Source organism: Ailuropoda melanoleuca, unplaced genomic scaffold (assembly GCF_002007445.2).
Source record: "Ailuropoda melanoleuca isolate Jingjing unplaced genomic scaffold, ASM200744v2 unplaced-scaffold7388, whole genome shotgun sequence".
NCBI classification, from domain to species: Eukaryota; Metazoa; Chordata; class Mammalia; order Carnivora; family Ursidae; genus Ailuropoda; species Ailuropoda melanoleuca.
In genome coordinates, this window is record NW_023249258.1 from 1 (window position 1) to 10,176 (window position 10,176).

The 10,176-nt window shown below is 57.9% G+C and overlaps 1 protein-coding gene across 4 annotated transcripts; it reads right to left on the reverse strand.

Moving 5' to 3' along the window:
• Positions 1-4,485: 4,485 nt before the first annotated feature.
• CTDSP1 (CTD small phosphatase 1) lies at positions 4,486-10,170 on the reverse strand. 4 transcript variants are annotated; one of them, XM_034653218.1, is made up of 7 exons: positions 10,006-10,170; positions 8,461-8,609; positions 7,919-8,020; positions 7,752-7,808; positions 7,056-7,148; positions 6,753-6,938; positions 4,486-6,157 (listed from the first exon to the last, which is right to left on the reverse strand). In XM_034653218.1, exons 1-7 carry the CDS (start codon positions 10,070-10,072, stop codon positions 6,029-6,031), a joined length of 783 nt encoding a protein of 260 aa, XP_034509109.1. In that variant the 5' UTR covers positions 10,073-10,170; the 3' UTR covers positions 4,486-6,028. The 4 variants fall into 4 exon arrangements, with proteins under 4 accessions (XP_034509109.1, XP_002913748.3, XP_034509111.1 ...); XM_002913702.3 differs by having other exon boundaries at positions 7,919-8,023; XM_034653220.1 differs by lacking the exon at positions 7,752-7,808.
• Between the last annotated feature and the right edge of the window lie 6 nt (positions 10,171-10,176).

The window sequence follows — 10,176 nt, forward strand, 5'->3', positions numbered from 1 at the left end:
AAGAGTCTGTTTCTTGGCTTGTCTCCTTTTTTTTTTTCCCTTTCCCTTTGTTCATTTGTTTTGCTCCTTAAATTTCACATACGAGTGAAATCATATGGTATTTGTCTTTCTCTGACTGGCTTATTTCGTATTTATACTCTCTAGCTCCATCCATGTTATTGCAAATGGCAAGATTTCATTCTTTTTATGGCTGATTAAGATTCCAGTGTGTGTGTGTGTGTGTGTGTGTGTGTGTGTGTGTACACACCACATTTTCTTTACCTATTCATCTACTGATGGACACTTTGGTTGCTTCCATAATTTGGCTATTATAAATAATGCTGCAATGAACACAGGGATCCCTTTAATTTACTGTTTTTGTATTCTTTGGGTAAATACTCAGTCGTGTGATTACTGGATCATAGGGTAGTTCAATTTTTAATTTTTTGAGGAACCTCCACGCCGTCTTCCGCCGCGGCTGCACCAGTTTACGTTCCCACCCACAGTGCATGACGGTTCCTACTGGGGGAGCATGTGTTGTAAAAAATCATTACCAATGTCTTTATTATGGTAAATGTCAAATATAGAGAGAAGTATAAATAAGAGCGCAACAGGAAAACACTCAAGGATTCAAGAATAAATGGAAGTAAATGTACTTGGAAGTAATTTGCAGATTTCATGATATTTGAGCCTGAAATATTTATCACATGTATCCAAACAATGAGGGCATTCTCCCTAACGATAATACGATTTTCACACCTGAGAATATGAACAATAAGTTCTGACATCATCTCCTATCCAGTCCGTAGTTAAAATTTTGCCGATGGTCCCACAAGGGCTCTAACAGCTGGTTTTCTTGATTCATGGTCAAATTAAGATCATGCATTTCCTTTGAGTGTGACGTCTCAGCAGTATTTTGTAAATCTAGAACAGTCCTCCAACTTTTTTCCTGATGTTGACTCACCCGAGTCAAGGACACATGTCTTGTCGTGTGTTCCCATTGTGGATTTGTCTGAGTCTTTCCTAGTGTATTTAATTTGTTCCTCTTCCGCCAGTATTGCCCACGAACCGAAAGTACTTCTAACGTCTTGATTAGGTTCTGTAAAGATACCGTCTTCCCTTTGCAATCAGAAGTCATCGCGGGGTGCCACTAGAACTTTCAAATTCCTTACCACTTTTTACTTCTTCTTTTATGATATTCATTCTGTAATGACTTTTTTAACACCAGAGCTCCGCACTGTGTCTGGTTAGCTCACTGCTGAACCCTAGTGCCGGATACGTGGTAGGCATGCCATGAATGTTTGAAGGAAAGAAATGGAATTTATGATTTCTATCTTTGATGTTATATTTAGGAAGCTGTGTTTTACATTGTAAACTGATTTTTATCTTGAAAAATTAATAAATATGCCTGGTACAAGAATTCACATTAGATGTATAATAAAATGTATCCCTCCCATGGTGGATGACTCCCACCCAGCCCCCCAGTTCTGTTCCCCGGATTGGCAACAGTTCTCATTTCTTGTGTACCCACTGGAGGATAAGCAAGTATATATTTGTGTCTGTTTTTGTATTTCTCCTTTATGGGAATACACCATCATCGTTGTTAGGTCTCTTTCTTTGTTAATTTACCAGCCATCTGTCTTGGAGATCATCCTGTATCTGCTTGAATGGTTCCAAATCATTGTTTTTCAAGACTGCATGGTATTCTCTGCTATAGATATAACAAAATTTATTTAACCAGTCCCTTACTGATGGACACTTAGGTTGTTTCAAGTGTTTTGCTGTTACAAACAAGGATGCAATTAACATCCTTATACGTACAAGTCTATCTGTACATACATTTTATACACAGCACAAATTCCTAAAAGTGGATTTGCTGGATCAAAGGGTATCTGCATTTAAAATTTTTTTAAAGATTTATTTATTTAGAGAGAGAGAGAAAGCACGAGCAGGGGGAGGGACAGAGGGAGAGAATCTCAAGCAGACTCCCCCTGAGCAAGGAGCCCGAAGGGGTGCTTGATCTCATGACCCCAGGATCAGGACCTGAGTGCCCCTCAAAAATAATTTTGATGGATAGTGTCAAATTGCTCCCCAAAGAGGTTGTACCAGCTCATACCCCTGCCAATGGCTTTTTATCTGGTGCCCGCTCCCCTGAACCTTCTACTGTGTGTGTAACAAGCGAATAGTGAATATCTGCTCATACCAGGCTCCCGGTAGATACAGTCTCACAGTTGGCATCTCCGAAGCCTTCCTCCCGGCCATCCCTGCCCCCAGCCCCCAAGCCAAGCAGCCACAGCTTCCCCCTGGGCTTATCTCTTCTCTCACATCCATCCCTTCTATCTTCTTCTTGCTTCATTCTGCCCCGGCCTCAGCTCAGGCTTCCGCCCTCCATGTTTGGGACCATGGCTGTGGTCTCCCCATATGGTCTCCTGTCTGTACCCCTGGTTGAGTTTCCAAAATCCAGTTGCTGCCTTTGAGCACCGCCCCCACTGCCTGCAAGGAGACCACGCTCCCTTGGACTGCCCAGAGATCTGTGCTATCTGGCCTCTCATCATTCCTCCCTCGTGTGCACTTCCAAAACGGTCATTTCCCACACTCCCTACTGTGGCAGTCCCCAGAGATGTTCGGCTTCCTTTCCTGATGTCCGACCTTGTTTAGGCCACCTTTACCTGAATTACTCCTCCTTCCCAAACTCCTCTGAGCAGCAAGATCGAAGGACACATTCTCCAAACCTCCCAGGCCATCCCAGGTGGGCTGAGGCGTCCCCTCTGCTCCCCACCTTCCCGTGTTCTCTCTCTCTCACTCTCTCAATCTCTCTCACTGCGCTTGTTGCATTTCAGGTTTTACTTATTTATTTATTTTTAAGATTTTATTTCTTCATTTGAGAGTGAGAGAGAGAAGCAGACTCCCAATGGGCAGGGAGCCCCGACTCGGGACTTGATCCCAACACCAGGAGATCACGACCTGAGCAGAAGGTAGCCTCTCAACCGTCTGAGCCACCCAGGCTCCCTGCAGTTCAGGCTTCAGGCAGTCTGCTCAGGTGTCTTTCTCAGCACTGGGGTGTGGGTTCCTTGAAAGCAGAGGCATGGCCCGGTCATGGGGTGTCCCTGGCTCCTGGCATCGTGCCTGGCACACAGAGAAGGCGGATACATGTGGTTGAGTTGAACTCCGTGTGGGTGAAGGCTGTGTGGGTGGTGGTGGGGAGAGACTGACTGTGGTCTCATTCAAAGCTGGGAACCTGGTGACTCCCTGGTGTGTCAAATCGTGGGGGTAACCGGTGTTTACTGGGAGAGCAAGAAATCAAGCAGTGCCAGAGGGAGGAGGAAGGCAGAGGCAGGGAGGGCTGTTTACCCTGCCCCGTGGGCTCCAGCGCAGAGTGCAACTGATGGGAGCTGTAAGCTTCCCTTCCCAGATGCGTGCTTTCCAGCGCTATCACGCACGCTGCAGGTCCCTCCCCCCGCCCCAGACTTGGGGCACAGACCAGTATCTGGTGCGCGAGGAGGCCGGCTTGAGGCTGGATTCACAAGGTATGGGGATAAGGGGGGGAGGAGGAGGGTAGGCAGAGCTGGGGGGACAGAGACCAACTTTGGGAAGGGCAGATCTCCCTTCTCTACAGTGTGTTTGTGTATTGGGGGGAAGACTGCCCCACCCCCGGGAGATGGGTGAATGATACGGCCCCCCATCTCTGCAGCCCCCCGGGTGGGGGAGGGGCAGGCTGGCGTCACAGAGGACAGAGAGGCCTCTAGCGGCCACCGTGCGAAGCAGGAGAGGGAAGGCCCGGGAGGGGCGGGAGGGCACTTCCTGCCAGGGCCTGGGGCTGCCTGGTTTTGCAAAGGAAGTGCTGCCAGGGCCGGAGGGGCGGAGGCAGGAAGTGGGCCGGAGGCTCGTGCAAGGGCGCGGCCAGTAGGTGCTGAGAGGCCACCGGGGGGCGGGTGGGGGAGGCGGTGCGGAGGTCAAGGAGACCGAGCGCCGGGCCCACCATCTCCCCAGAGACCTCGACGCCTCCGCCTGCCCGCCCTTCTAGACACCTCGGCCAAAGTTCTTCCGTTTGGAGCTGAACTTGGCTTCCCAGGAACTCGCCCCGCCCCCGCACGCCCCGCTCCGGGGCCGCAGAAGCCCCTCCCCTCTACCCGCGGACCTAGGCCACACCCCTCCCGCCTGCACATACCTTCCCGGGGCCTCGCCTAGGGACGCGAGCCCGCTGTACTTTACAGCTAATACTAGCGAGCCCTCCGCGTGCAGGCATTTAATCAGCTCTGCAGAGAGGGCATTTCTCCATTTTGCAGGTCAGGTAACTGAGGCTAGGAAAAGAATAAATAGCACAGCGGTGCACTCGGGTCCACTCACCCTGTGCGCCGACCTCGCACTTGCATACTTGAAGCTCCGGGGGACCTGGGGCAGCCCCTCCCTCCACACCCCCAAAAGGATTTACTGGAGGGTGTGGCCTCATGGGACACATAACCGCTCCCCGCTTCAGCGTCCCCCCTCAATGACCACAGAGGCAGGTTGGGGGTCTGGCGTTCTCTTTAGTTCTTGTCATACTGTGGGGATCTCAGTCGCGGAGAAGAGAAGGCACTTAAATGGGAAGGTCACCCAATTCAGGTCAACCTTGTCCTCCCTCCAACCCCCAGTTCTCTGGGGCCGAGGGGCAATGATATCTCCATTTGACATCCCCCTTGGCACTGGTATGTGGGTCCCCTTAACCGTTAAGCCCTGGGGAGAGCCCAAGGCCTTGACCTCCGGACTCAGCATTTTGGGGAAGGGGTTCCAGATAAAGAAGTCAGGGCTGGAAGTCAAGATGTCCTGGGAGCTGCCCCCAGCCAGCAGGGGTGAGGAAGGGGGTGACAGGGGGTGGGTTGGCACGGGGCAGGGGGACAGCTCGGCCAGGCTTCCTGGAGACCCCCAATCCCCCCAAAAAGGGTCCCACCTCCTACAGCTCCCCTAAAGGCACCGGTGAAGTATGGAGTGGGTGGGGGAGGCACTGATTAGGTGCAGAGACCCCCACACACCCAGCTGGTGGGCCTAGCACAGCGCTGGGCACAGAGAAGGTGCTAGTATGTTTTGAATTAATAATTGGAGGAAAGAGGGTGTGAGGGACAGAAGACAGGGCTTGGGGCGCCTTGGCCCGGCCTGTTTCATTCAGAAAATAGCAGTTTAAAAAATGTAAAAATTCTTTCCCTCCCTCCCCGCAATTTATGGGTCCAGGAAAGGGGTGAAGGAGGGGTTCTCTCTACCCCAGCCCTTCCCTCTCCCCTTCCCCTAAAAATCTATATACACATATACATATTTATATGGAACCACAAAGGGGTCCTGCCTTTGCCCCCACACTAGGAGCTAGGGGAGCCAAGTCCCAGGGCCTTGGGGTGGTGAAGGCAGATGTGAGGGGTCAGGGCTTGGTGTGGGGAGCAACCTTCAGCCCAAAGAAGCTGGACTGGGGTCCCGGAGGACACACCCCACTCCCTTCATGAGTGGTAACAGATCTTCTCCCCTCCCTGCCCTCCTAGGCAGAGATGGGTGGGGGCTGTATCAGTCCCAAGGGAGGAGGTGGGGAGCCTGGTTCCTTCCCCGCCAGCCTAGACTCCAGCCATCTGGAGACTGTTCCAAGCCACAACTGACCCATCACGGCCCTCGGAAAACAGGGCAGGGAAAAGGGCTCTATGCAAGGCACTTGGTGTCCACCGTTCCCAGGCTGGGGGCCCAAGGCATGGGGCAGCAGGAACCCTGCCCCTCCCCCAAGTAGAACCAGAAAGGGCCAAGGGGCCCCATTTGGCAGCAAAGACAGACAGAGAGAAAGGGGGAGTGGCACACAGGACCCCACAGGTCCCCCCAGAAGAAGGAGGTTCTAAGGCACTGACAGAGAGACCCAGAGGCTCATCGCCCTTGGCGCAACCAGCTGCCCCCTTCGCAGCCTGGCCAGGCAGGTGGGGAGGGCCCACTTCCCCATGACACTGAGGTGGCGGCAGTGGCCGCTAGGTTTTCTTAAGGAGAAGTCCACGTGTGAGGGGTGGGGGCATTGGTCAGGGGCAGGTCCTGGCCCCAGAGCGCCTCACTAGCTGCCAGGCCGCGGCTGCCTGAGCACTGAGTACACATCATCCACGCGGCTGAGCTGCTCGAAGAAGGGCAGGAGGTCGTGGAGCTCCGTGTCACTCATGTTGTCAAACCAGGAGGCCACTGGAACCTGGGCAGAGGGATGCGGGGCCGTGAGGAGGACAGGTGGCTCTGGGGGCGGGACGTCCAGCCCAGCCAGGAGCACCCATTGCTTGGTGGGCCACCCGCCCCCCCTCAGGCCCCTGACCACGGTTTTCAAACGTTTTTGACAGCAACCCACCGTAAATCACACTTCCACATACAATAACACTGGTTTCATAAAACGGTACTTAACCTTACTGAGTGCAAAGCACCCCAGGATCTTCTATTCTACTTTGTTTTTTAAAAACTCCACCTAGGACCCACACTATTTCTGTGACCCACGACTAGGTCACAACTGGCAGTCTGAGCAATTGAAACTGCTCCGGTATGCACCCCCCGCCCCTTGGGCCCCTCTTCCTACAGCCTAGCGCATTGAATGATCAGTAAGGTATGAAAAGCAGCAGCAGCGGGGGGGATGAGGCGAGGGGGCGGCAGGCACAGGTCACAGAGGGCAGGAAAGAGGACCGGGAGGACACCAGGCCCCGGACACCACCCAGCATGGCAGTGGGGAGGCCAAGGTGGCCCCAGTGGCTGCACCCCTTCCTTGGGTCTCAGCCCCCAACCCGGTCCTGCCCCGCACTCACAGCGTTGTCTGGATGGAAGACGTAGGAGGCGGGCGAGTTGTCGAGGATAAGCACCCGCCGCAGGTCTCGGCCTAGGCGGCTCAGGTCCTTCACGTAATTTCCCCGGTGGAAGACGCAGGACTCACGGAACAGCCGCGCCCGGAAGGCCCCCCACTTGTCCAGAAGGTCAGCTACTGGATCTGCGTACTGTGGAGGGAACATGGCTCATCTGGGGCCGAAGGGGACCCCGAGGTCCAGCCAGCTGCAGGCTGGGGGCGGATGGGAGGCCAGTGCCCCAGGAGCCCTTGGGGGCGGAGGGCTCACCTTGGCAAGGCTGGCGGTGAACAGCACACACTCAAACAGCTCGCCCATTCGCTGCAGGAACTCATCCACATGGGGCCGCTTCAGCACGTAGACCTAGGGGGTGGGCCAGTGAGGGGACTGCCGGCCCACAGGCCAGGGTGGGGTAGGGCGGGGCGGGGTGGCTGAGGACAGGGAGGGAGCAGAGCAGAGGAGCACAGGAGGGAGGCTGGTTCCAGGGCCCGCGGGCTCTCCAACTGTCCTTCTAGAAGAGGATCAGAATGAACCTCCAGCTTCTAGCTTCAGGTCCTACCTCCTGGGGAATCACTGATTCCCGGTCCTTCCCCCACAATGGCCTTAGGCAAATGTAGGGGCCTGGGGCAGCCCCCTCACCCCAAGGCTGCAGGGCACCGGCCCCCGAGCCAAGTAATGGAGAACAGGCTGGACAGCACACAACCTATCCTGAATTACTTGAACTGGGTCCCGGGCAAGGTGGGGCAAGGGGGTGCCGAGGAAGAACCCCACTCCCTGCAGGCCTTGGAGTTGGGCCAAGTCCCTGAGGGTCTGTGTGACCTTGGGCGCAAGTCTCACACCCTTTGGGGCCTTACATTCCACCTCTATCACAGTCCCACCTGGGGTTCTCAGGATTGGTGAGAGGAGCCTGGGGTCTGGAAGGCAGATGCCAAGCCCGCTGCTTCCCCCCCACGCCCAGCCCCTCACCTGGTGGACCACCCCATCAATCTCCACAGGGATGATGAAGTCGGCGTTGTTCACTGGCTGTGGGGGGAAAAGGAGCTGCTGGGGCGGGGCCCGCAGAGACCACCCCCCCAGTCCAGGGTAGGCCCCCTCGGAGACCCCGGGGCTGAGGGCTGCTGGGCAGGGCCCACCTTGAAGGAGCTGTGTACCAGGGTCTCGTCCAGGTCGATGACCACACAGATCTTGTCCACGTCCTGGGCCTTGGCCTCTGGGAGCAGGTACTGGACTGGGGTCTGCTGCAGGGATGGGTGAGATAGTTGGGGGCACCTCTCCTAAGGCCCCGTCATTTCTCCTACATGGGTCTTCCCTCCCCCAGCCCTCTACCTGGGGACACACAGGGATGGCGGGGAGAGACCACCGCCTTCCCAGCTTTGTCCCCTGCCAAATGGCGCCTGGGACAGGCCATCTGGCTCCGGGCCTCACTTCCCCACCTGGGAAACCAAGGGAGAGAAAAGCTGCCATCTTATAGGGGAAATCCAGAGTTCCCCTGGCTGAGGGGCCCTCACTTGGTGGCAGTCTTGGGGCATTCGGGGCCAGGCTGGGAAGGCCTGGGAGGGAGCCTTCCATATCTTCCAAGGCCTGCAGAGGGGTCATGAAAAGCCCCTTCCCCTACACCTCCCCCAGCCTGAGCCCAGATGCCCGCCCCCGCAGCTCCCACCTGGCCACCACGCACCTTGGGGACAGCTCCGTTCTCCTCCACCAGCAGGGGTGCCCCACTGTGTGCAGGTAGGGCCTCCCCATCATCCCGGCAGACGCAGCAGAAAAGCGAATGGAGGATGCCCCGGCCCCGGGGCTTCTGAGAAGCCGCTGACTTCTGGTCACCTGAAGCAGGGAGGCCCAAGGTGGGGGTGTGCACACTAGCCTGCAGGGTCGTGCGTATGTGCCCAGGTGCGAACGGCTGCGCTGCGAGGGTCTGGCCAGGCCCCCTTCGTTCAGGGAGATACACCAACGTGGCTGCAGACCTGACAGCCTTGACTCCAGGCCACCCCTCCGGGACCCACCAACCCTCCTAGTGTGGGCACAGCCACCCTCATCCGGCAGTCGGCTGGCTGGAAGGGGCCCACGGAGAGTGCTTTCTTTTCCTCCCAGCCTTCAACACTACTGGGGGATCAGCCCCACTGGGGACGCCGCCTGACACCCACTTTAACTGGGCAAACCCTGCTCGTTGGGGCCCCTACCGTCCACTCCCCCCTCCTCCCATCCTTCCCGCCCACGTGGGTCCAAAGTCCTTACTAAGGCTGGGCGCTGAGGCAGGGAGTGGGGGCCTGGAGCCAGGATCCCGCAGCCATCTGCCGGCCCCGCCCCCTCCGCCCTCGCCCCGCCCAGACCTCCGACCTAGAGCGGGGCATCCGCCGCCTGATTGACGGGCCCACCCTCCACCGCCCCTCTACAGGGCCCCCAGCCTTCGGGCGGAGCTAGGCCCTGGCCGGAGTTGCGCAGACCTGGAGGGGCTTCCAGGCCTCTGAGGTCAACACCGGGACAGGGAGGGGCAAACGCCCAGCCTAGACCCTCCAGCCCCCGGGGGCCCGGCCGAGGCGGGCGGGCGGCACCGCTTACCCGGTCGGTGCGTGTGTGCACAGGCCCGGCGCCCAAGGGCCTGCAGCCGGGGCGCCTGGTGCTCTGCCCGATGCACGGGACTCCCCGCGGGTGCGCTAGCGACCCTTAGAAGTGGCTGCCCCACTCTTGTGCCTCTCAGGAGCTCAGTGCTTCCACGCGTGACGCGGAAGTTTGTTGGGATCGTAGCTGTATATTGGCGGGAGATCCTTCCAACCCTCCCCAGCCCGCTGTCACCTCGGCGCCCCCTCCGGCGACCCAACAAGACCGCGGCCCGGGGCGGAGCCTCAGCGGGTGGCCTGAAGGCGCCCTCTTCAACCCCCCCATCTCCCAGCCTCATTGGCGCCAATAGGGGGGAGGGGGCGACTGTCGGGCAACGCGCAATGCCAGCCCGGAAGACCCGGAAGGAACCCACTCTCTACCCCTGCCTCAGTTTCCCCACCTCGAGCACTCGGGAGCGCCCAAGTGGCTCCAGGCCCCGCCCCGCGTCTCCGAGCCTCAGCGAGTTCAAACTCTCCCCGCTCCCTCTCCCGCTGGGAGCTTTGAGCTCCGCAGTGGCGGGCGCCCGGGGCGGCGGCGGCGACTGCCCCGGAAGGGTCTCGGCCCCCTCCTCCTCCCAGCCCGCGGAGCCCCGGCTGCAGCCCCCTCCGCGCGGCCCCAGTACCTTTGCCCCGTAGCGGGCCCCGCGCCTCCTCCTTGGTGATCTGAGTAATGACGGCCGAGCTGTCCATGGGGCCGGGCGCGCTCCGCTCCGGCCGGACTCTGGCCCGGGCGCCCGGCCTCCCCCCCGGCTCGGGCCGGAATTGGGGCGCGGGGGGGAGGGGAGGGGTGGGAG

What these genes read in the sequence shown, in the direction of transcription:
- CTDSP1 (XM_002913702.3), bottom strand. Translation starts at nt 10,072, where the DNA reads ATGGACAGCTCGGCCGTCATTACTCAGATCACCAAGGAGGAGGCGCGG. An exon ending in AGAACGGAGCTGTCCCCAAG is followed by an intron (nt 8,024 to 8,460) that starts GTGCGTGGTGGC and finishes CCATCCCTGCAG; the next exon opens with CAGACCCCAGTCCAGTACCT. An exon ending in TGGTACACAGCTCCTTCAAG is followed by an intron (nt 7,809 to 7,918) that starts GTGGGCCCTGCC and finishes TTCCCCCCACAG; the next exon opens with CCAGTGAACAACGCCGACTT.